Here is a 26,566-nt window from a genome sequence, read left to right as displayed (position 1 = left end):
CTTTAGAGAGTCTTCCTAAAGCACAACACTGACAACGAATTTTTCATTACTCATACAGGGAAAAATTATGTGGGTTTATGCAAAAAACTCAGTGGTAGAGGAAGGAATGTAATGCAAATAGCTCATCTCCCAGGCTCCTTAAACATCAAATCAATGTTCCATCTGATACTACAGGAATAAGGAAAACGCTCCACAATTAGCACATAATGCTTTTATTGTGTCTTTTTTTTTAAAAAGAAGCATTCATTTAAAGCATTTGTCACAGCTCAAATCTGTGAGGTTCCACAGAGAAAAAAATGCTATACTGAGCACAGAGGTAAAAGGTCTTTAAAAGGTCAACTTCTAGGATGACTAGTTCACAATATTTATATAATCCTACATTTAAAAATATGGAAAAACTGAAAAACAGACTCACTTAACATCACAGAAAGTGCATTTAAAATGCCCTCAAAATCCAGCTACTGCCAGCATTGCTTTGCTCAGTTCTACAGTAAATGCTTAAATACAGACCAGAAAACTTTGTTTTGTTTTTGGCTTCTAGAAATACATGTCAACAGCAATTTTAAAGCCACTTACCTAAGCCAAACTTTTTATCCTTTTTCAAGTTCACCAAAGTGATCTCTCTCTCTGGTGTGGCAACTCTGTTCTGTGTTGTTTGAAGAGAGTCAACTGTAAAGTCAACATTTCATGATCAGACGCTACCTCAACACTTCCCTTCAGGTTTACTTTGAAGTTCTTTTCCATTTAAAAATATTACTTCTCTGATAACTTGAAAAGCTGTTTTGATCTAGTGGGTCCAACTTTCATCTTCTAAGCCATGGCCAAAGACAGAAAAAAACCTCCACAACCCTTCTAACTCACTTCAGCAGTTAAACATCTTTTACTCCTCCTAAGAAAAGCAGCTAGCACAGTCTCATGAAGGGACAACATAACTGAGTCCTAGAATCTTCAACTTCATTATTCTCAATTCAGGAAGATATTTAGATCTGTGTTTATATGCTCTGCTCATAGGTAGGGAGGATGCAAACACATTGGTAGAATTGAAACTGAGGGTCATTATATGAAATTACTGGAAGGTTACTCAGTGAGTTCTCTTAATGGCGTCTCTTCATTAAAAAGCAACCAAAATTAGAAACATCTACTAAAACATTAGAAACATCTACTAATTCTCTTGCTTCAATTTACTTCCTCATTTGGAACTCCACAGGCTGCTGATTCCACCTCTTCTAAAATTTGAGCATCCTCATAATAGAACTCTGACTCCTGAGGCTTCCCATCAGGCTGAAGTAGACCCAGGCATTCAAGAGACCCAAGGATGGTGATTTGGTGAAGAAAAAAAAAACCCACTAACAAACACCAACCAATAAAACCCACCCCACAAGCAAACAAAACGAAATACAAACAAATAAACAAGCCCAATCTCCTGAAACTTCAGGAAACACCAATGTACTGCAAGTCTGAACTCGTGGTCTTGCTTCCTAGAGGAGACATTCATTTGGTCCAGGAGTGGTTTTGCCCTAAGTGGAAGAGGCAATCCACAGCTGCAGAATCCTAATGAGCTCCACATACAGAACAAGTGATGCAGGAGAGTGCAGCAGACTGCACATCACCCAGGAAAGGAGTTTTTTCTCTCTCAAAACCACATCAAGCCTAAAGAGTGGAAGAACTAAAAAGAAAACACAGAACCAGTAACCTCCTAAGGGAAATGAGCTTTCAGCAGCATGATCCTGGTAGGTAAGAGCACCCTTCAAGTCCCAAACTAAACAGACACTATTCATATTTGAAAAATATTACACACAGGTGTCTAAACCTCCCTCAACAAGCAATCCAAAATAAATACTAGGAAAGGAAATACTAGGAAAAGGTCCTATCTAGCTAACTGGCAAAGGCACTTAAGAAAACGAAAGGCACAGGACAGGTGGAACAGTGAAGCATTTGTAAGTGACAAACTGACTAAAGTAATTACTTATCAACTTACCACTCTCTTTTAATGCTGCTGCTGACAGATGATTTTCTGAAGTATTCATGCTAACACCTGTGACATGCATGGAAGTATTAGACACTTATCAATTTTTTTTAAATACAAAAGCTACTAAGAATTATTCCAGTCTTTACACAGTTCACATGAGCTCATTCACAGTATCAAACTACTTCTTTTCAAAATTAATAAACACAAAACTAGCTTTGTATTACCGAATCCAAATTACTCATGTACTCTACTTGTAGTTTAAGGTTCAGATAGATGGTAGTTCATGCAAAGGCAGTGAATTAAAGGAAGGACAGAGGTTTGGCCTTTATGACCACGGATAACTTCATATAAAAGTAATGGATCTTGAGCAATTTGAAGTCAATTTTCTAACAATATTGGATATTGAATATGCTGAACCTAATAAACCAATACAACAGGACTCTTGTAAGATTTTGTAATGGAACAAATAAGCTGCTGCAGTAATAACAAATTTGAACTACTTCTATTTAAAATTGTTTGCATATAGAATCATGTTTTCTTTGAAATTATCACAGCCAAGCAAATGTGGCCCTATTTTAAAGAGGATAAAGTAATAAATCCACCAATATATGAAAGTACATGAGGTAAGATAATTCTTAAGAAAGTGGCCTTGGCTTTCTCCAAACCTATGAACCCCAAAGTTTCATCTGATGTGTTTCACCATGCAAAAAACCTGTGTCCCTCAGCACAGGCAGTGTGATTCAGCAGGACTTTCTGACATGTGGCTAAGACTCTCACCAGAACTGCTGCCCAGAAGATTATGGGCAAGCACGTGATCATATTAATTGCAAAACTAAAGGCACAGGGTAAATGGCTGCAACCAGTCACTATGGAACCTGCATGCCTCATCTCAGTCCTCCTGAGAGCATTTATGCTCTCAGTACTGAAAATGCATCATTCCCAAGTGAGTCCTGGTTCCAAGTGCACGGGCGGCAAACGTGGGATGTCACACGTTGCTTCCTTTGCCTTTTTTCAGTTTGTTTATAATGACCCCATCCCCAGAAACTTAACCATCTTCCACTTTTTCTGATGTGAAAAGGGAAAGCCAACCAGCAGCTAAAGCTGCAAATATTTCAGTCATTATAGTTTCTATTGTTATAACAGGGATCCTTCTAGAAGGAGAAATTGATAACACACAGATATTAAACATTCACATTTAATAACCCAGTGTTAGTTCAAGTTTATTTAGCTGCTCTGAATGTTTTTTTTTTTAATGTGAACTCTCTCTTTTAGTTAATAGTAACACTACTTGTGTGCACTCCAATCCTTGTGAAGAAAATGGAGTAAGTGCATCTGGCTTACCTCACTACAAAAGTGTTTTTGTAAAACACCCAGTGTGGTGCAAAAAAATATTTAACTAATAATTAATATAATTATGATATATCAAACCAATATAATTAATATTCTATTAATATATAAAATAAATAAATTATTATATAAAAATGAATATAACGTATTATATCTGAAAACCCCCCAAAAATAGAAGGAAAAAACCCCAAAGTGTGGAGCTACTAAATAGAGGCACTGGCCGATACCCAGCTAATGCCAGTCACTTCCAAAAAAACACTCCCTATATCCTTTCCACAGAAAATACTAAAAAAGTTCAGCCTTCACCAACAGACTGTGAAGACTAGCAAATTATTAAAAGATCCACACAACCAAATGGCACCCTGAAGTAATAATCTGAAAGCTGTTTTCTGCTACAGTTTTTACTTTACACCCTTGTGCACAGACTGGTGCTGACCAGAGGAGGATTTTTTTGGGTTCACTGCAATGATGGCCTGGATTGCTTTAACATGTGATATTCTGCTCCCACTTTCAAATCAGAATATTACCATCAGTTAATAAATATATCAAAGCATTACACCCAAAGCAATTTTAGAAGTTTGTTAGTAAACAAAGTAATATTATTTTTTGCATGCTGACCTACAACATAGGCTTGACCGGTATCTTCAATGGATGATGAGTCTGATTCATTTTTCTTTCTTTCAGGGCTTCTACTTAAACCTGCATGAGATTTTGAACTTAAAGGGGAGAAGGAGAGAAGGGGAACCAGACAGAGGGAAGAGGAAGTTGGGAGAGGGAAGGATCAATGTAATAAAATAATGGCATGAATAATAAATCAAAACTGATGCAAAATGTACATTGACTGTACACAAAGATACTGCAGGGTGGTCAGAGAGACTCTTACTTGTTTGGTTTTAATGCTCCCGTTGCTGATCCAGTATCAAATTTTGGCATTTGCTGAAAGACCCTTCCCATTATATCTTCTATTTTTTTGGGGGAAGACTCCAAAGCAGTAATAACATTTTTCTTCGGGGGATAAACAGAGATGTGACTCTGACTCAGATCATGAAACGACTTGCTCATAACTCTGGGTCTTTCCTCCCATGGACTCTTCTCATTCTTGTCCCTTGCAGAGCCAGGAAGTGGCTGGAAGAGCGAGAGCTCAGAGCAGGACAGTCTCTTCAGGATCTCTGCTTGGACAGACAGGGGTCGGACAGCGAGTCTGTTCAGAGTGCTGCTGGCCAGGCTGCCAGTGCTGATGGCTCGGCCCATGTTGAAGCCTTTGACAGAGTCTGCATGAAGGTTCAGGCTCCTAAATGAAGCCCTTTCTGTGGAAATTAAAAAAAAAAAAAAACAACAAACCAACAAAACCCAAACAATTAAAGTTATTCAGTAGAGCTAGTGTGACCACCTTGCGCAAAGCATGCTTTTTAAACAACCAACTCACACAAAATGTATTTTCTCAATATGCTTAGCAGAGATATATAAACACCGACCATGGAGTTTGCTCAGGAAGCAAAGTTTGGAGTTCATGACACTACACTAACCCTAAGTCCAAAACCACTGAATGTTTATCCTCTTATTAGCATGAAGACTCATATTCCCTGTCAGGATGCTGTCCCTTGTACATAGACAAATCATCTCCTTCTGCAAAACAAGTAATATCCTTAAGCCAAGGGACCTGGAAGCCTACACTTCCTTTAATCTGCTCATAAAAGTCTTTTCCAGGATTTGAACAAATAGGGCACCCCCATCTCCACACTATCAGATGCTACCAAATTTCCCTGCATCCATTGCTTTGTTTTCTTTGCATGAGCCCCTCCACATTTACAGTACAGCTGCAAGGCCATGAGGGCTTGGCAGCATCTCTGCCCAGTCACAGAGCACCAGTCCACTCGGGTGCACTTAAAGACCTCTCCTGCCACAAATATCCTAGCATGGAACAGAAAGTGTTGACTGAGGTTTGCCAGACTTTTTGACTCATTAGCAAGGATTCCCTTAAGCAGCAGCGAGAAACAGGTCTTGGGCTGTAATTAAATTACTGCCAGCTGAGTCGTGGGAACTGTCTGGGTGGATGCTCTTAGCTGAAAGCAAATTCATGATAATACATCTTAGCCTAAACCCCTCTTAATTCAGAGCAAAGCAGAGCAGGGCTCCTTCCTATTACCCTAACTGCCTCCTAAGGCTAGCAGTTAAGTTCCTGTGGCTTGGCTCTCACACAGGAACTTGATAAGCTGTGGCAACTTGCTGGCTGGTTAGAGATTTTAAAGGCAATCAGGCCACCTGGACCCTTCATAAATTTCACTGATGTCTTGGAGTCAGTTCACAGGGAAGTCTCAGGAAAAGCAATCCTCAACTGCATATATATTCCTGATTAAGGGTTAACCAGTGGGGTTTTTTTAACCCTATATACATGTAGGAAACAAGCTGCTTTAGGAAGCTGCGCTGTAAGTCAAAGGGAAAATTCTACTTTTTTGGTACACATCACCCATCAGGTTTAATGGTAAATACTGTGGCATTTAGAAAAGAGGCTATTTGACAAATAGCCTCAGTCCTGCCATTCCAAAAGACTTTACTACCTCCAATACCTCAGGCAGGAATTAACTGCTGCAGTAACTCAAGCTTCCTCTGTAACAGACATAGACATGGTAAAGATTTAGTTGTGGAAGGTATGTCTGTCCTTTCATCAGGTGAATTAGTATACAACAACCACTTCCTTATCCACACCAAACACCTCTTCTAGCCACAGCCACCAAACAGAATTTTCTATGGATTTCAGATACTTTCACACCATTAACTATATTATATAGGCATTAGGCTTTTAAAACCTTCTGCCATAACTGAAAATTCTCACGTGCTCAAAACTCATCATCTGTAAGGCTGACTTAACCCTAATTTAATTTTTTTTTGTTTTTACATATGCCCTTTCTGGAATCTAGAATACCCTTCTCTTTACTGTTATATATGTCCTTTTCTTTACTATTTTGCTGAGTGCTCCCATCTACCAGCTTTTACTGGCATATTAAGGGTTCGATTTAGATTTAGCAAAGTTATGACAACAGCAAATTTTTTGTTTTAATTGTTTTTATTTTTAATAATCAGTGTGCTGGAGTTAACCATAATGCTGATTTGTTTGCTTCTGATTACAAGTGATTGGTGGAATCTGGGACTTCTGATTTCCAAGTGATCTGCACTGTACAGAAGCAAACTATTGTTTTCCAGACTCCCACAGCACAACACATACTCCATCTGTTAAGAGCAACCAAGTTTGCCTAGCCAAGAAAGCCTTCCCTGTATTGCTTTTCTCTGCAATTCAGGATAAGCAAACTCTACATCAGAGAATGGTAAAAAGGCTTTCAGTCATTTGGTCTTATTTCTTTGCCTGAAGTTGGCTGAGCCCAACAGAGCAGAAAAAAGGCTGGATAGTTGCCACATGCCTTTTCCCATTCCCACTCCTCCTCTTTTCTTTTCTTTATAAAATTAGAAATCATTATATCCAATGTGATATCCAACAATGTGGCCAAACTTCATCCCAGCTACACTGGTGGAAGTCCAGATTAACAGCAACTGGAATGCAGACAGATAACAGGGAACAAAGAAAGTGTGAGCAGACAGACTGACCAAAACAGCACTTCCAGACCACACTGAAGGCCAGCCAGCAAAGTGAGCTCTGTTCCAAACAGTGAAGAAATTCGTAGAGGGATTTTTTCACTGATTACATTATCCAATTTATATTTTCTATCTTAAAAGGATGCCTTTACATTTTCTGTTATGCACACAAATTACGAAGGAAATGGGAGTTATGAAGGAAACAGATTAGCATCTGTGTTGTTCCTTACCAGGTCCACCCGACATTAAGTGGAATAAAGACAGCTGTACCCACAGCTTAGAGATAGAGCATCATGGAATGTCCCCTATTTTACTTGCACTCCCATGATCACACCATTAATTCCACATTATCAAACTAATCCCTTTCACATTAAGCAAAAGATAAAAGTCCTGTTGTTGAAATACCTTCAAGATATTTCTGAAAGAAAAGGCAAAAGCCTTTATTTAATTAAAGAGGGAAGTACTATTAGTGACCTGTTTTTAGATTCCTTTTAGTTTAGAGGAGCTGCTGTGTGCCAGCTTTTCTGTGTTCTCCCAACTCCTTTCCCACCCCTTAAACAAAATCTAAACAACCTCAGCTAGTAGAGTTTCTTCATAGTATAAACCCTCCAAATGTAGATATACAAATACACAGCACTCAGCACAATTACTGAAGTTCCAGTTCAGTTTTCTTCCTTACAAAAATACATGCAGATTGCTAATACAAACTAACAGAGCATCACAGTCCTTACCAATGTCCTGAGTGTCTTGGTTGCTCTGTCTGGTTCTCATCTGTAGCTGGAACTTATGCTGGGAAGAGCAGAGATGCAAAAGGTACTGGCAAGTCTTACTATTGTCAGTCTGAAAGGCATGCTTGATGCCATCTGATGTGTTCTGCAAAGTTATTTTCTTCTTCTACAAAATAGAGAAAGAAAAAAATGTCAAAGACGAATTATTTCTTTCAGCTGACAAAGAATTATGTGTTTGCTTGTGCACAGTTACAGCATTCAAACTTTCCTGAAGCAAAATGCACTGATGAGAGAGATTTCTATTAAAATAGGAGTCAAAGATAATGTGAGATTTATAAAGTAGCTCTTTAAAGGTACTCTTGGGCTAGATGAGAAGGTGCTTTATTATTATTTAATCTGCCTCTGTTACTGTTAGTGCTGAGTAATGACAACCAAAACTATTATATTTTGCAGGATGGGGTTTTCAAACACCCCAAGGAAGTCACAAAGGATGCTGCCATTTAATAGAAAAATAACTAAATGCTGATCTAATTACCAAATCTCCCAGTTAATGTTCCAAGTCTTGAACTTATATTTTCAGTAATTTTTAAACTTGAATTTATCCATTCTAGTTAAACCATCTCACAGATGAAATAGGCTGTAGCTTTTCAATATGGTATCAGACAGAATTAGAAGTGTTGTTTTCAATACCTATATAAAGGTAAGCATTTGAAGCTCAATGCCTCATTAAAAACTGACACATGATCACCAGATTATGGTGTACCCACTCAAGTTGGCTAGTGTTGTCCAGATCAAGTGTCAGCCTGTTATCTTTTATCATTTAACTTAACTACTCTTGGAAATATAACTTAAAAGCAACATAGGTGCATCTCCTAATTATACTGAGTACTGGCATTTGCCTGTACCCAGTCTTCTAATGCAAGATTAGTGCTCCTTCACTATGCTTGTCCATGCAAGTTAAGGAAAAAAACAAAACCTTTAAAACATGGAAACTCCTATTTCAATCCCATAATACAACAGCCACACAAAACACAGTCAGACTATGCTGTAAAACAGCAGCTTAATTTGCAAAAATAGACAACAAAAGAGAGCAACTTACACTAAAGGATATTTTCTTTGTCTCTCTCCATGGGAAGCGCAGGACAGGTGTACGGGCACCATTGTGAACTTCAAAAATGACAACTCCTTTGCAGCACACTCCCAGAAGGATTCCTGTTTGGGATCTCTTCTCAGGCAGCACATGATGAAGGTGAACCCCATACTCTGTGAGCCTCTGACACAACTGCACAGACCAATGCAACGAAACTTCTATGAGTATGAATTTACAGCCACTACAAGTTTCCATACCACTATATGAGTATTATATATCTCTCTATAAATGTTTTCACATGTGCATACAAATGTAGAGATTTTAGCAAAACAATCCTCTCTGCCTGGTGATTCCATTTACTTATAATTTACAGCTATTATTACAGACACACTGAGGATTTTAAGACTTGGTGGTGCCTCTTGACCTGCCAGACTACAGCAAATGAACCCAATGTTTATTAAAATCAAACAGGGAAAGCAAAAACAGAGAACACATGTGAGTAAATCAAACTTACACAAAGCAGTTGTTAGCAAGGAACTGTAACTAGACAGATGCACTACTTCTTTACACATTTTTTAAAAGCAGAATTAAATTAACACTGCAATTCTGTGATCATATTAAGGTACCACATGCTGTTCCACTCACTTTGCACTCCCAGTTATTCACCCCTGCTGTCTCTTCAGTACTGGTGTAAGGGACTGATGGAATGAATCAAAAATCTAGCTGCTCCCCCACCACACCCCCAGCCAGGCTAGGTTTTAGCTAGGATCATGTCCCCTACTTTGTTCTCTGTGGCTAAGTTACAAGAACACTTCTGTAAAACGAGCAACAGGCTTGGAATGGACAAAGTCAGCTGAGTGCCTCTTCTATCACATACTCAGAAATGGTGGAACTGTAATGTGGCTGTGAAATTACAGTGTAATGGTTATTTGGTGTTTCAACAGCAATCCTTCGCTCCCTGAACTCATTTTCATCAAGGGAGAACCTGATTATTATCCCATGAGCAAACACAATAATTAGATTTCTCAATGGGTCCTTTTAGAATAATCCAAGTATATCCGTGGATAATGGCTTTCCTATCATCTTACATAGAACCTGCACAAAAAATTCTCCTTGGCAGTGCTTCTGGCTTGCTTCATACCAAGCATCACACAAAGTACTAGCTGCAACGAATTTTTTTTGTAATTTATGAGCTTTTTCTCCTCTACAGAAAGCACAAAAGACATGGGGAATACAGGGTATGCTGCCTCATAAACACTGTTTCCTTTAGAGCAAACATAGCTCCATCAGTATCTGCTTTTAGCTGGCTTGAACTAACACTACTGATTGGAAAAAAGTGAGAGAACATCCCATCTGTCACAATTTCTTTTGGCTTGTTACAACGTGTCATTTGGACAAAATCTTTTCTGCTTTCTTCCTTCCAGTGTTGTTCAGAGCCTGAGTTGTTTCACTGTGCTTTCACTTGAAGTCCATGCACTCATATTCCAACAAGGGAATTTTTAAGCCACAGACGAAGGAAGCCAACTGCTGCCCACTTACCTTCAGAAATTCTAACTCTGTCTCTTTTTCAGAGGCACCCACGTAAGTGCTGTGCAGTTTTGGCAGCTCTTCCTTGATGTAGGACAGATCCAGTTTCTCCATCACTCTTGCTGGGACATAGTGTTCTAGCCTGAAATAGGACAAGCCATGCACCTGCAACACAAAACATTGTTGTGGTGGCACCTCCACATACCTCCATACCCTATGAGCACAGCTGAAGCACAAACATTCATTTTTACAAACAACTGTACATTACGACTCAGAGAATTGTTAAGATTCTGAGTAAGGGGAGGGAATCACAATCTCCATCTTGACCCACAGCTTAATTCATATCATTTTCTCCATATTCAAGCCTGACTCTACTTCCACTAAAAAAAAAAAAGGCTTTAATGCCCAGATTTTGCACTGAATTCTGCAACTAACTGTGTTAGACTTTAGGAACACCTGCTCACAGTAAAACCTGCCAAGAGCATATCAGCTGAGCTTCCAGTCTGGGGCAGAGCACAGTCCAGTCTTTAATGAAGCAGCAAGATCACAGCTCAACAAGATCAAAGGTGAAATTGATGATGTACCTCTGCCTGGTAATCTCCATACTCAGCTTGGAGAGCTAGGGATGCTAATAATAAGGCTGTCTCATCATCACAGTGCATCCTGTCTTCTAGGATGTCTTTCCTCAACTGCAGGTAGTACTGGTGACATGTCAGCGTGTGCCTAGAACAGGAAAATAAAACAAAACCATGAAAAAACCCCACACACCACCTTTGGTACTCCAGTACTGATTAATACTCAATTTCTGTCCATAATTTTAGGGCTTAAGGGCTATAAAAGATTTCATACACTCACTGTATGAGACTGACATCATCCACAAAAAACTTTATGCGAAAAAACAGAGTGAAGTTGACAGGAGGCTTGTTCTTCTTCTTTGGTTCTTCTTTCCATCCTTCTGGAGCTACTTTACTTAGCTTTATGTCAGGATCCACGAAGAAAAACTCATTGTCTGCCACAAACATTAAAGAGAAGCACGAGGGCAAAAGCATGAAAACCAAGTATTTGCACCAGATGGAGGATAAAAACCTGATTTATAACTCTGAAATTGAGCATTGAACAGCAAAGTTTTCCACTGACTAACAGTGACTTAATAAGCACAATATCTCTGGATATTGGGAATACTGAATAAGGGCAGAAGAAATAATTTAGCAGTTATTCTTACCTCTTAAAGTAGCCAATCCAAAGAAGTGATGCTCCACCAAGCCAATATGGGCAACAACCATATCAAAGACATCTTTACAAATTGTTTTGGTATCACAGGTGAGCTCCAGCTTCTGCCCACTCAGAAGCATCACATTTACTTTTCGTCTGGTGTCATCACTCTTGCCTTTCTTAGTCTGCATTTTGTGAAATGAAATCTCTCAACATTCACACTTGTGATAAAAAACACATTTGTTGGTTTAACATACTTCCCCTGCCACAGATGGCTGAACAGCCCCTTTCTTACCAAGATAGACTTTGGTAGATCCAAGGAGATGAATGGCTCAATCGTCATTTTCACAAATTCTGGGCCAAAGAAATTCTGCAAATCACAAGAGAGTATGAATGTACACTGTGTTGCTGGAACAACAGGCTGGGGCACAGTTAACTCCTGCCCTGCAAATGCAAAAGAGGGACCAAAGGCTAAAATTTGGCAATTATCTGCTACCTACTCTTTACTATATGCAAAACATCTTCACAAAAACCTCTTAAGGGTTAGGGAACAGAGAGGGGAATCAACATGGTTTGTTAAAGCCTACATGAACTAACTCATCTTAATGTGATGGATCTTAATACGGGAGTTATTACCCTGCATTAGGGCAGCAAGTTCCTGAGTCTTGTTTCAAGTTTTCCCATCCTTACTCAGAAAAAAAAAAAAAAAAAAAAATCCACTTCATGGAAAGTAGCAGCAGAAGGCATCAATCCATCATCTATTCCACACATTAGACACTCTGTTTACCCATATACTTCTGTCCCCCTCTTTGTGTGTAATTCCCTATTTCAACCACATACCAAGACAGCTGGGAAAGCAAAGGGGATTCAGGTGAACTTATGAGCCAAAGGAATGCTCTCTCTCTTTACCTTCCCAACTTGTTCATTTAACAACCTCTGATGCTGGCGAGGCACATCCCCATTCCACAAAGAGAAATGAAAATGAAGTGGCTGAAAACACCACAGAACAGAGGAGAAAACCTACGCTGTACCTTTGCTAGGATGCTATATTGTTCAATTGATGCAATTGTTGAGCCTTGCTATCTGCTTTAGCATCTCTTGATGCCACTTGAGGCTCTGTAGCCACTAATGCCACAAAATCTCACAAGTTTTACCCTGTGAAAGTAGGCCAACACCACACACCTGGTATTTCATCTCCTGATGACTGTTTATTACAGGACCTGGCTTATGAATCCCACATACAAGAGTTTCAGTCAAGACACTGCTCTGTTTCAATGAAAACAAGAGTTCACCTGAGCTCAGGGCATTACCCTCAGTTTCCTTTGTGTCATGGCTGTTTCCAGGGCTATTTCCCTCAGTGGGTCTCTGGTGATGTCAAGCATTGAGGATCTAATTGCATCCCCGGGGTAGAGGTTGGGCCGGGACTGCCTCAGAGCCATCCTAGCTTGCAGCTGCATCATTTCTTCTTCCTGCCGCTTCAGCATCACCTCTTGACTTATTAGTTTGCCTTCAAATGCTGCTTCATGCTGCCTGTAGGACAGTCAGAGGGGATGACAGATTAGCAGGTATGCCTAAGACATTCTGCTGCTTTAAGCACACCCCCAAGTGGAAACAGGGAGCACAGACAGCAGCCATCAAATACCACATTAAACGCATTTATTCGGCGGCCAGGAGGTTACCTCTGTGCAGCAATCCATCCCTGCAGAAAATAAGCAAACACGCCAGGTTTCTGCAGCTGCCTGCAGAACTGCCTCACTTATTCATATGAAAAGAAAGGCTCAGCTGCAGTCTGAAAAAAATACTCAACACTACAAACCCAGTGAATCAGTGCAAAATTAGTAGATGCACAAGAAGAGGAGACGTATTAATGCTTTGCAAATATCTTAATTTCTGTGTTTATGCGGGGACTGTGAAAAAGGCACACTCAAAAACATGTCATTAAAGAAAAAACTGAAATAATAGTGTACTTTCTCTAAGTAAATATTGCTTCAACACTTTCTGCTTGCATGGGTCTGATATTTATTCTTTGATTTCTCCTGAGACAGCTTGAAATATTTACATAAAAATGTTTATGCAATAAGATCCTATATACTAAAGTATTTTAAATATCATACACTAATGTTTCCATAATCTTATTTTGCTGAAAATAGTTCCTTTTTTTTTTTTTTAATTCCCAAGAATGGCTCAGCTGATATACAGTCACCCCAATGACTAAATTAGAGTCTAAATTCATAATATGAAGGAAAAAATGAGAAAAACAAACACGCATCAGAATTTCAAAAAACACAGCAACATATCTGCAATTTCTTTTCTGCGAGTATTGATCCCAAACATCCTATCAGTCTCATTCTTCACATAAGGAAAGAAATTCCCATCCTGTTTGGGCAAACAAAAGCCATTTTTAATTTGAAAAATAAAATTGCTGGCTAGGAAATGTGAACGACCGAGAAATCAAAAAAACCCAAAAAACAACAACCAACTTCCACTCCCCTTCTCTCTTGTCCCATGCTTACAGAAAAACACCTTCAAACCCTGAACTAAACAAAAACCCATTGAGCCTTCTGTAGAAATCCTAAACCAAGAATAAGCAATGTTCTCCCCCGTTAACATAATTATACAGAGGCAATTCTTAAACAAAAATGGACAGGGGAAACTAAGGTGCCTTTCATGAAAAAAAGTCCATTATTTGGCAATTCCAAACTGAGTGTTAAGCATACCACCCAAACTGAGTAATGAAAAAGCAAAGAAAATGTTTAGAAGCCTGTGTACCATTGCAGTCAGGTTCAGAAACACACATAAATAGAGAGTAATCCTGCACTGAGTGACACAGAGCCCTTTGTAGTGAGGTAACATACAGACTTTTTAAAAATACATTACATTTATATACCTACTTCTGAGGAGAATCTAAAGATATATTTGATGAGTGACAAATCTGTTAAAAAACTAAGAGAAAAATGCACCTGTCCAAGACAGTACACTTGCCTATGCTAAATTGTGGATGTGATTTCAAATTTGATTTTCATCTTTTTACAGCATTACTAACTAATACCAATGATTTTAATACTAAACTATCATTGGTTAGCATACAAAACCAGCCTTAAAATAAGAACAGTTAAATATAAGGGAGCAATGCTAAAGTTCCTCAAAGGAAATATCATCTACAGAGTAGTTATGGAACAAATGTATTAATGTAAGCCCATTATCCTTTCCCCTGTGCAGGGCTTTCACGGCATTTTTTTTTCCCTTCTCCCTCCTCTGTTTTTTTTTTTTTTCTACATAAGACTGAATAATGTGCACCTAAAAGGACAAAGAAATGAGAAAAGGCCTCAGACCTGCCAACACATGTGCACATGCTTAGCTTTTCCCCACGAGGAAACTTGTTAGGATCAACATATAAGGGAATATTGACAAAACCCTAAGTTAAAATACACCCACAAGCACCCTTCAGATCAAGGTCTAAGGATAGGCTCTGAAATAAAAGAAAAACAAACACTTTCTGAACATAAATATCTATGAATTATCAAAGACATTTGACAAAGACATGTTGCAACTAGCTCTATCTAAAAACTTGCTACTGTGAAAACAACTACAGCAGAAAAATATCTTGTCTTTTTTAAAAACATACAGCCCTGTGCAATAGCAGCAATGAGAAGTTTTTATCACTAGGTTGGTTTTATCATCTCTGTTGACATGCATTCATTTCTCTAAAAATTGGGGTGGATGTGGGGTGTCCCTGGTAAGGGTTTACAAATTTTCCTGTCTTAGTACATAAGTACTACCACCAAACATAACATTTCAACATCCTGGGTCATTAAAATGAACTCTGGCTTGGTCAGACTGCCAGTTTTCATGGGGAGGGAGCAACATGATTCAGTCTTCAGGTTCCAAGACAAAGAATGCATCTCTCCTACAGAAAAGGGATTACTGTTGAAATGAGGAGAGCTCATTCATGAAGTTCTGAATATGGAAGTGTTATTACTGGATGAAAGAAATAATAATTTTTTAAAAAAAGAGTCTAAATTACATTCCTAACAGATAGCATCACAGAAGTGTGTTTTGTGTGGTGCTTCATCAGACAAGTACTTGGCTGCTACTCTGTATTTTCATCAGTGTCTGACTGCAAACCAGAACCTCACAGCTGCTTATTAACCTGCAGATGGTAGGGGAGCACAAACCTGGAAGGCTGACGCTTGGAAGAAAAAAAAAAAAAAAAAAAAAAAAAAAAAAAAAGGGAAGTGAATTAATTCCCTCTTCACCTGGTGTACTTACCAAGAAATTAGCAGGTATTGGATCAGAGAAGGAAGTTGGAAGAAGGGAAGCAGGTAGGCATTCCCTAATGATTAGTGCAGTGGGAAGGTCAGGAATAGACTGAGAAAGATGGATGCCTTTTGGTAAGGCAGGAAGGATATGAAAATGAAATCTACTGGAAGAAAAGGGCAACAGAAGGAAGAGATCCATGTCAGCTGCTGCTCCTAGAGAGAAAAAGGAAGAAATAGTAAAGGAAGAAAAAAGAAAACAAAAGTAAAAAAGGAAAAATCCCAAGGAATATAAGAAGCAGAGAGGAAACAAGACACAAGCCATTGCCACGAGGAATGCATTCCAAGAAGCTTAAAGGATAACAACAGTCACAGACCACAAGAAGGGTAATACTGAATGTCTATGGCTCCTGCTAATTTAACATCAGGCCAGCCCACCCAAACAGCACAAGCTGCACCTTCTGATAACGCTGAACAGCTTTGCTGCTTCTTTTAAAAGAAACCTCCCTCAAATCCAAATCCTCCTATTTGATTTACAATTCAATTTTATCAGAATAATTCTGGGGATATGGCTCTAAGAATATGCCACAGGAGCAGTAAAATTAATATGTACTGAAGTACAGATGGTATCTCTTGAATGTAAGAGAGACACTGAAACATGCTCCCAAGCGCTGATGGAATTTAAGTAAGGGATTAAGTTGCATATACTTCCCCAAACTGTGGAATCAAATGGCCAGGCAAAGGATGTAAACTCTGAGATCCTTGTTTTCACCAGTTTTACTTTGAGACCTGAGGTTTCTGAATCTATAAAAGCCATGGTGTGTTGCAACACAGGACATTTTAGAGCAGCAACGTGCAATGTCCTGGATAAAAATATTGAGTTATTTTCTTAGAAATCCCCCATTACACTAACTACCATCTTGGATGGAATTCCTTTTACACTTGTTAGCACTGGAATCTTTTAGGAGATGCTATAGTAAGGCAGAGAGAAGACACTGTTTTCTATTCAGCTCATATTAGTAGAGGAGGTATAATGTAAGTATTAGTACAGGACTGAATTCTGCTTGTGTCTGCTGTCCTGTTTCTCAGTAGGTCTGCAAAAAAAGCTAGTAAAACTAGCTAGCAGCCTTCTTTTTCATCTTGGATATACATACTGTCTGGTAGTTAGATTAAGAAAAAAACCCCAAACTTCTTCACCTATAAAAATGGGTGAACAATTATGAAAACCAGTAAATGACTACCTGTGGTACCTACCTATCATATTTTTGTGCAAGTGCAGTGGTGCAAGAGTGGAAGCCAAGGATACAGGAGATTAACAAAAATACTAAAAAATACTGTATAGTTACAGACATGTAAAATTCATTCCAGGTACAACAGGTAAGTCTGTGCTGTGCTTGAAAAACATTTTCCTTCTAGATTTCACACGTATACAAATTACATCCATTAAATCACATCCATTAAATCACATCCATTACAGTCTTAACAGAGTAATATAAAATAATGTGAAACAAACCATGAGAAACTATGTGCTGCTTTACCTCAGCATTTTCACTTGCATAATAGGCCTGATTCATTTACAACAATGACTCACTTACAATGTGACTCATTTACATACCACATACTACTTTCTGTTTCTGAAATACTTTGTAAATAGAAACAGAAGTTCTCTATCAGCATCCGCAAATTACTGCCAGTTTATTTGGAAGCATAACTACGGTGCTGAACAGGCAATTTCCTGGGTTCCAGGCAAAGCAGAAGGAAGGTTGACTTAGCAGTTTTCACCAAAATAATAAAAAAAAAGGTCAAATAAGTCAAGAAAGCTATATATTGTTTCTGTACATACAATGGCAATAATCTGATTTGCCATTCTAGTGTGCTGCTAAAACAGCATGAAACACAGAGTAAAAACGTACAGTTCTTTATCAGGGTTACATGGAATATGAACCAATAACCCTTAGAAGTCTGCCATAAAAGCACATACATCATGTGAAGACAGGCTGGATTCCCACGACTGCTTGGACACCACCAACACATACAGCATCACACAGATACCATATTCCTGACAACAAAACTGTGTGGACTCAGTTAAGCTGCACCCAAATACTTCTTCCCTGCCTTACCCAGATCCACTTCTGGCACACAATAATGTGCAAGGAGCAGACACTCATTTATTTTCATCTTCATGTTCAAAGCATGGCTCTAAGCCCTATTTACCCTTTTCTTTAAGTGAACACAGAGGACACACTCACCAGCAGTGTCACATCACCCAGCACAGGCCCAATCCTCACACATTTCCAAGTTTCTTTAATAGGACAGAGCAGGATTCCCCTCCAACATATGTCAAAACCATAAAAATATCCTAGAATATTGAGCACAGCAGCAATATTGCTCCTGATCTACAGCAAAAAGCTGCCAAGAGAAGGCTTTGTTGCTGTGATGTGACGAGGGAAGAGGGCAAGAAGGAGATGTGCCCTTATTTTTTACCCCTTGCTACAAAAATTATCTGCATCATTTTGATAAAATATTCCAAGGTGATTAGGTACTGGGCAGGGACCAGATGAAACTTAAATCCAAAAGGTCAATGTCAATAAAAATTTTCAAACCTTTAGAGTTGGAACCATTCTCAAAACGTAACAGATAGGGCAAGATATGCTTCTCCTGTATTAAAAAGATGCTGTATCAAAAGTGATGTTCAAAGTTTCTAAGAACCTTTTTAAAGCTGTATTGATGAATGGCATTTGGAAAAATGAAACTCACACAGGTGCTATATTTGAATACACTACCCAGCAAACGAATTTTCAAAAAACATAAACTGTTACTGAATTGGCCTGCTTAATAAGTGCTGGGGTATTAAAAAAAAAAAGAATCCAAACACAAAAACAAACTAAAGATTTTGCCAAAACAACCAAATCAAATGTATGGTTTTGACTTATTTCAAGGAAATAAGCATGCTTCCATTTCCTTATTAAATGAAAAAAACCCACAAATAAATCTGTATTAATATCTCTAATTTCAAAAACTTTACTCTGGAAAAGTATGATTAAACTATAATTAAGTATTTCCAAGCAGAACATAACCTCTGACCTTCTGACAGTTATAACAACCTGAGTTCAACCCAGTCTCCATCAAACATGGGAACTGAATGTTGGCACCCCACTTACCTCTCCATTACAGTGCGTCATGAGACTTTTACTTCAGAATGCAATATATAATTCTGAAATGCTCTTTTCATTCAAGTATTACATGCCTTGTTTTTTCAATCTTAACCAGAAGCAGGGATGGGAGTGACAAACTTCACCTGCAGATTTAGAATATATTCTTTGATAAAGAAAAGGCCATATTGTTTTCAAAGGGTTTACCTTGTTCTCTGAGAATTAGCTTGACTTGATGTGGAGATATCATCAGCACCTGATAACACACCACTGGCATCATCTCTCTTGAAAGCTTCATTTCTTCTCACTAGCAAACCAAAAGACAAATTAATACCTGACTGGGCAACAAAGCACAGAGAGTAATCCCATCTAAACCTCAAGGACTTTTCAGCCATATATGAGATTACTCAGAAGGAATCGAATTTATGTGTCCTGCACAATGGCACTACAGTATCAAACAAATTAACATTATGAAGTTGATTTCAGTTTTCAGAGCTATCTTATAGTTTTACCCCAACAAAAATAGCTGATGGTCCTTTGAAGAAGAATACCAAGGGAGGCCTAAAAGAAATCACAATAAACTCCACACAATTGCATAGACCCCTTCCCAAGGTAATGTATCTTTTTTGTCAGCCAGGAGTTGAGACAAACATGGCAGAGACATCATATAAAACTACTCCAGACCAGAAAGAGAGCAGCTAGTTAACTGTGCATCCAGTACACAAAAAAAAGGAGCTAAGAAAGCAGTATCTGAACTTCTAATCATTATCCCTGGGATCTGACTCCTCATTAGAATTTTTAGGTGGTTTTTTTTTTTCCTTTTGGCAATATATTAACCTGTGATTCTCTTAGTAAAATTTTCCTGGGAGATCTTCCTGTAGCAGCACCTGAGATGCTACACTTCGAGCTTGATTTTGCACAGTACTTCACTTCCCCCTCTTACTGTACCCTCAGCAAACAGAGCTGGCAGGAGAGCTCTTGCAGAACACACTAAAGCTACATTGATTTAGAAATAGTTTTTTTTAACAGTCATTTCACTGAGCCCAGATATACTACTACTAGAAGGCAGCTCTATCTTGCCTGTAAAACTTAGGAGTTGTTGACTTTGGACTGGAACACATTAACAGTCTGCTCCAAATTGCAAGCAAGCAAAGGGAAATTACAGGAGCCTCAATATTTATTACTGCTCCTGAGGCTTCTGGCTCAGTAAGCACAAGGACAGACAATGACAAGGAAGGTTGAGATAGCAGTGAGTACATGGAGGCTGGGCTGGAATTCTGTGCATACAGAATACATATAGTGCAGCTATACTCCAGCTTCCTAACTATTGTTTTGTTTCCTAATTTTCACCAAATGATTTGTCTCCGTTTTTTATGATTCTGGAAAGATGATTCTTCCTGCCATACACCAGCAAGAAATCCTTTGTATCATCTGCTGCTTTTTCAAGCGATTGATTTAACAGAAACTACTTAAATTTATCTTACTAACAGCCTGTACTATGTAGTACTTTAGCATTACACTGAAATCCTTAGCATATAAATTATAAACCACTTCACCCTCATAGTAAAACCCACTGATAAAAATTATACCATGGAGGTCCCATATAAAGCTTTTGTAATTCACTGTTACTGTGCACTAACAACCACTCCATTACTTTTTTGCAGCATGTTATTTAAAAAAGAACACTTCTAGTACAAAGTTAACTGTTTCCAGCTTTTCCTACCAAGTTCCCTCCCAGAGTGCTAAATGTCAAACTCATTTCTGAACAGACTGCACATTATGATGATCTGTACATGATGTTGTAATTTCATCATCTTAGAACTTTGTATCAGGACAATTATCAAGACTCCTACTAAAGGCTTTTGGTGTCTGGTTTTCATCTCAAACTTTTTTCTTTAGGTTTTTTGTTTCTTTGGGTTTTTCATTGGTTGGTCAGTTGGTTTTTAAACATAGGTCTTACCTTGCCTGAAATCCGGTTCTGAAGAAATAACAGATGGACTTTCACTCGAAGTACTATAAACATCGCTGTGATAAGATTTGTACCTTCTCAAAGGCTCTGAAAGTTTAAACCAAGGTATCAGAAGTAAAAAGCAACAGTCAAAATATAAAAATGAAACATAAACATTTGAAATTTTAAAAAATATTTTCAAATCATTTTAAAATGCCTGTGGCTATGGAGTCTAAAAGCAAATACCCAGGGGATGCTGGGCAGTCCCATTCTGTTCCCATGGCCTGAGGGTTCTGTGGTCAGCCTGGCTGCTCTTGACTATCCCAATACAGCCACCTCCTCTGAGCCTCCCTCAACATCACTTCCCAAGTTAAAATTGGTATTAAAAAACCCCATTGAGACCCAAGACAAAACCAGATCCCTCCTGCAAACAAACCAGGTGCAAGTGTTTGGTGTGCACCTCTTGCATGTAAAAAGCAATCACCAGAACTCAGTCCCTGGTTCCTTTACAACGTGAAAAGAAAAAAATCCAGAGAGATAAAGCAAGCACTGGAAAATTATAATTCAGCTCATCTTTGACATCCATAAAATATGATTAACAATCAATTAGTAAGCCCCTAGAGGATATTTAATTAACCAGAACAGCTAAACTGATGTGATGAGAAATCAATACAGCAGTCTCAGTTCCTACTCTCAGGGGATTACATAAATAACATACTGGACCAAAGGACTCCACAGAAGGGGGTACCTACTTGACATATGCAACCATCTCCCACAACTTTCCTAAGCACAAGCCAACAACTACACACAGAACATGCATAAAAGCAGAACACACACACACACACAAAAAAAAAAAGTCTCTACATCTTGGGAATACCAATGCTTCACTGTCAAAGTGAGACAAAAAACCTCAGGTATCCTTATTTGCAGAAGGAAATATTTCTGGTCTGACTATAGTTAATGTTTTTGAAAACAAAAGCAGTGATATAGAAAAAACACATGTAACTGCTGTGAAAACAAGTGCCAGTCACTACAGCAAGAAATATGCAATCCAAAAATATAAAATGGGGAACACATGAGAAGATGTTTCTGGAGGCTGCAAGAAGGAAATCAGATGTTTCAACTTTCCAGGTCCAGAAAACAAATATGTGGTGAAAACTTCTGAGGGAACAATAAACCTGCTGACCTAATAACTTCTATTAGGTCAGATGACAGGTTAGTCAACAACACTACTTATATAGAATTCTTACAGAAGTGGGAAAAAATTCCAAATAGGAAAAAAACATGAAAAGAATTAAGATAATGCAGTACTCCAAGAACTAAAGACTAGTTCATGTTCACTTTGGACTGTTTCCAAAGCCTTCCTCTTTAAAAGCCAACATTTCCCCCATTTTTACCCAGCTCACTTGGGCTGTGTAGGGAATCTTTAAGAAAACTGGGAAAGGTAAGCAAAGCTGCAAATCAACTCATGAAACCAACAAGTCTCACCAGCCCATCGCAGTTGCACAGTTTTTAGCAGGATAAAACCCAATTTATGCAAAGAACATTTTACACTACTCTCACAAAGGAGCAGTATGGACCTACAGCAAGATCAAAAGAATCCACTGGGGCTGTGTGGGAGCAGTGAGGTTGCTCCAATCTTTCACAATGGCTACTTTCAACGTTGTGGCTTTTACAACAAAGAAATGTGCCCCCAGTCTAGCAATTACTTGCCTACCATGGGAAATAAAATCCAAATTCAGTGGGTAGCTTTTGGAGATGTGTTTTCAAAATGCTCCTAGCCCTTAAGTGAGGCATCAATCCACACACAACACTGGAGCTACAGTACTGAAACGTTTAACTAAAACCAGACCTCTTGTTTCCCAGTAGTTTTATTAGCTGTAGGTTTTTCAAGTCTGCTGAACTGACTTTGAAGCAAGATGATGGAGAGGGAACAATAAAATATGATGTGAGATTTTAAACAGACTTATTTCTTTCCACTTAGTCAGCAGCCAGGGCTTCTCAAATTGCACACAAATTATGGCTCCATTCTGGTTCTTTGAGACATTAAATTTTGAAAAAGCCAAACCTGTGGTAAAACAGAAATATGCAGTTAAAACACGAGACAAGTGTTAGTAGGTGGTGGCGTGCTATGGGACTGTGCAGGGTGTTTGATTTCTCCTGACTCATCCTGTTAGCAGGAGTTGGTGCCATGCTGTAGGCCAAGAAGTCCAAGAACCAAGAAATAAGAAGCAAGATTTCCACACACTGTTTATCTCAATGTTGTCAAAGACCCCCACATAAGGCCCAACAAGGCTCATACCTATCCACAAGTAGAGCTGGAGACAGGACCACACTCCTGTCTTGCCACATCCTTCTCCCTTGTCAAGACCACACAGCTTCACCCAAGAACACAAGCAAATGTATTCTCATCTGCTGGAAGCATTCAACAACCTTTCCATGGTGGGCTATCAGGCAAAGTTGCAAGGCAATTAAGAAGCTACATCCTGAAATTTCATGTAAATCCTCTAAATTTATATCCATTTTGCTCAGTTTAGAGAAAACACATACAGACGTGGAACTGTCTGCTGCTGGGGCATCTTCCTTCCAGTTCTCTGCTGGCCCACACAAACATCTACGTACACATCCTCCTAGCACTGCTCTTGCCTCCTAACCAAGTGCCTTCCTTCCTGGGGCACAGACAGAATGTGCACTGCAGACCTGCTAATACTCAATTAAAATGTAAATATTGAGAATAGTCTATCTATAATGCTCGCATAGTCATCCAAATAATTTATGCTCTCTCCTCCAGCAAGTTCTCCTCAATTCTCATGTATCGTATTAGGATTTAACTTCAAAGAAGGCACTTGGATCATGTCCAAGCTAAGCTTCTAATTAAGAATTGGCTTCCTAAGGTCACAAAGTCCCAGTTCTGGGATCAAATTAAAGTTTAGCTTTTCATACAGAAGTTTCTAGTCTGTCTGGCTGGGAAGGAGCTGAAAAATGACAACAAAAGCTAAAGACTACAATAAAACAACTTTTCTACATATTTACAAATTTTCCCTGGAAATACTGAATGGCCTTGGTTTGTTGTCTTAGTTTCTTGGGGTTTTTTGGTTTGGATTTTTAAAAAATTTTGGTGACTGAAGAGAGACTTCAGAACTGATTTAACTTCTATAAACATGAAGCACATTGTAGCAAAAATAATTGTAACAGTTACCCCTCAACATTTCACTGTTTAGATAACAGTCTTTTACCAGAACACTTTGAATGATTTCATACCTTAATAGAAAAAAAACCCATGAGTTTAAGCATGTTTTAAGAGTTTGTAACTAAAATGAATGTATAAAATTTGCACTAAAAAGCAAAATAAGCATGTGGTAGCTCCATGATGCAAAGGGAAATGATGCATTACAAGCTGGAGAGTCTGCCTTTGTGCTGCTTAGTGCTGCAGTGGTGCTTTTTCAAGTTCCCTATCAAAACCAGCAGAGCACAACCTCCCAGGCACCTCACGCAGCATAAAATAACAAAACACGCTATTTACGCAAGGCGAGACCTGCAAGCCCAGACAGGTCACTTACAGAGAGCCTCACCTCAGCCAACTTCAACAGAAATCAGAGAACCACATTCAGCTTGGAATTTCATTATCCTGAACACGAGTCACATCAGATACACGGGTTTTCAAATACACATCATTACAGAACTATTTCTGGCGGCGCAGAGAAGGCGGCAGAATTAAACCGACAGTTTCGTGACTGGGAGAGAGCTCTCGGTTGCCCTTTGAAGTTTACTGGTGGGTGTCTATTACAGGAGAGTGGTACTTCAATGCCACTTAAAACACATTAACTGGCCTTCAGGAGAAGCTGGGACTCACTTCTTTCCCATGGGTGAAATCAATTGATTACTGAATCAATAGAATCAATATGTAGATTCATATTTGCTTTTCCTCTTCCTCTTTTCAGCTAAGAAAACTTGAACTATCTTATGCAAGCCAGTATAGGTTTAAAGGAAGGACATCGAGATGCAGTTCAAACTCCTGGTGGGGATCCACATCCCACAACTGACAAAGGAAACGATCCCGCTCAGATTTTCAGGGGAGCAGGTTCATTTTAACTTGCAAGATTTCCACCATTCACATTCTCCATATTGCACATGTGGTTCAAGTCGCCAGCTATCCAGGCAACCCCCTAGGGAGCCCCTAGGGGCTGATGCAGAGGGCCTGGCAGGATCTAATCTACCTCAGATTAGATGTAATCTAATGCAGAAAAATGTAGCTTTGGAGAACTGCAAAGAACACACATCTCTAGTGCTAGGCTGGAAAGGAAAGCAGAGAGATTAACAATAACAACGCCAGGGTCTGGTAGGAACTCAAGAGTCCTGTATTTAGAAAGACACCCTTGTTTTCTGGATCTGGACCATGCCATCTGGGATAAGGTATGTAAACTTAACACTGGCCCGGACTGAGAGTTTGTCTAACAAAGTTGTTTGCCTGTTTTAATTTAAATGCTTTATCCAACTGAGAATGTAACATATTGACCAGAATTGACAATCTCAGACTGTGTGAGCTGCTGAAAGCTTGATAAGGGAGATAAAACAGATGCCACTCTGTTGTGCAATTATGCAATTATAAGAGCTGGTTTACTACCTAATGTTAAGCTGTGAAACTCAGCACAAAGTAGTAGTTGCTGATGTCATAGTACTTGTATTTTACAGATATCTCACAAATATCTTCTTCCTTGAAAAGCTAGCATCTCTTGCCTCAGTAAAATCAACAGGTGGAGTTCTCTAACCAAAATAGCATCAGCCCATTATCTTACTTCCCAGATTCGTTAAAATTATTTCTGAATATTGTTCTACTGGACAGACCAAGCACACGAGAATCTATTTTGTCACAAATGAATTTAAATCACACTGCAGCACCACAGAGACATGTGCAAACTGCCCCTTCCTTTGCTTTCACATGCAAACAGACGTGCCATTGTGCATGACTCAGATGGCCCACAGTGAACTCAGAAACCCAGAACACAGAATTCAAGAGAAAAAAGAAGTATGTGCACTTCAATGAATTCCCAGTGCTAAGTTTGTAAAATAACTATTCATTTTCCCCCCCCTCCCCTAAATCCAATCTCCCATTTAACCCACTTCTTCAGAAGCTCCCAAATTCAAACCTCTGGGGCTCAATCTGCTGGGATAAATTTGCTACCAACAGCTGCCTGATTACCTGCAGCAATTTTCCCTTATTCAAAAATGCACCTTCAAACTAAGAGAGCATCTAAAATCCAGGCATTTAGAGTATCCCTAACTGTAACCTTTAACTGCAACCTTCCCAGCTAAACAGAGGGGCTGTCATAACATGCAAATTTTATAAATAGGGTCCAAATGAGTCTTCAAGGTAGCTAACAAGTACAGCATCATGAGATAAACACATGGAAGAAGACTTAGGAGGAAAAGACTCTTGTCTAGAAATACAGAATATTACTGCTTCTTCCTTCTGACTCTATGAAACAAGAGCAATAACTGGACAAAAACCATAAAATCTGAGGACTTAATAATCTGAGTTTCCTGTTGGGGAAAAAATAAAGGTAGAAAGAGAGAAGAATAAACACAATTTGTGGTTCTGGAATTCACATGGTTCCCAACTGTAAAAATATATAACAAAGGTTTGAGAATATTCCCAAACCACCCCCATTTCCCCACCCCTGGATTCAGCATTCGAGAGCTTCAGCAAGATCCACTTTTTCAGTATCCTCCCGTCTTTTTTTTGCTCTGT

General features: G+C 38.9%; 1 protein-coding gene across 4 annotated transcripts in view; it reads right to left on the bottom strand.

The window, feature by feature from the left end:
• PTPN13 (protein tyrosine phosphatase non-receptor type 13) overlaps positions 1–26,566 on the bottom strand; it is an 85,476-nt gene that overhangs the window by 25,774 nt on the left and 33,136 nt on the right. For all 4 annotated transcript variants that reach the window (XM_053976166.1, XM_053976167.1, XM_053976169.1 and 1 more), the window contains exons 7-20: positions 20,830–20,925; positions 19,077–19,176; positions 12,772–12,991; positions 11,757–11,831; positions 11,472–11,646; positions 11,105–11,258; positions 10,834–10,972; positions 10,262–10,414; positions 8,732–8,914; positions 7,636–7,798; positions 4,200–4,623; positions 3,935–4,032; positions 1,979–2,035; positions 577–669 (exon numbers count right to left, since the gene is read on the bottom strand). In XM_053976166.1, coding sequence (XP_053832141.1) covers positions 577–669; positions 1,979–2,035; positions 3,935–4,032; positions 4,200–4,623; positions 7,636–7,798; positions 8,732–8,914; positions 10,262–10,414; positions 10,834–10,972; positions 11,105–11,258; positions 11,472–11,646; positions 11,757–11,831; positions 12,772–12,991; positions 19,077–19,176; positions 20,830–20,925 — 2,130 coding nt within the window. The remainder of the gene's footprint in view (positions 1–576; positions 670–1,978; positions 2,036–3,934; positions 4,033–4,199; positions 4,624–7,635; positions 7,799–8,731; positions 8,915–10,261; positions 10,415–10,833; positions 10,973–11,104; positions 11,259–11,471; positions 11,647–11,756; positions 11,832–12,771; positions 12,992–19,076; positions 19,177–20,829; positions 20,926–26,566) is intronic.

The sequence above is a fragment of the Vidua macroura genome, chromosome 4, assembly GCF_024509145.1.
Source record: "Vidua macroura isolate BioBank_ID:100142 chromosome 4, ASM2450914v1, whole genome shotgun sequence".
NCBI classification, from domain to species: Eukaryota; Metazoa; Chordata; class Aves; order Passeriformes; family Viduidae; genus Vidua; species Vidua macroura.
Note: the sequence above shows the minus strand (reverse complement) of the source record. Positions and strands in the feature narration are given on the sequence as shown.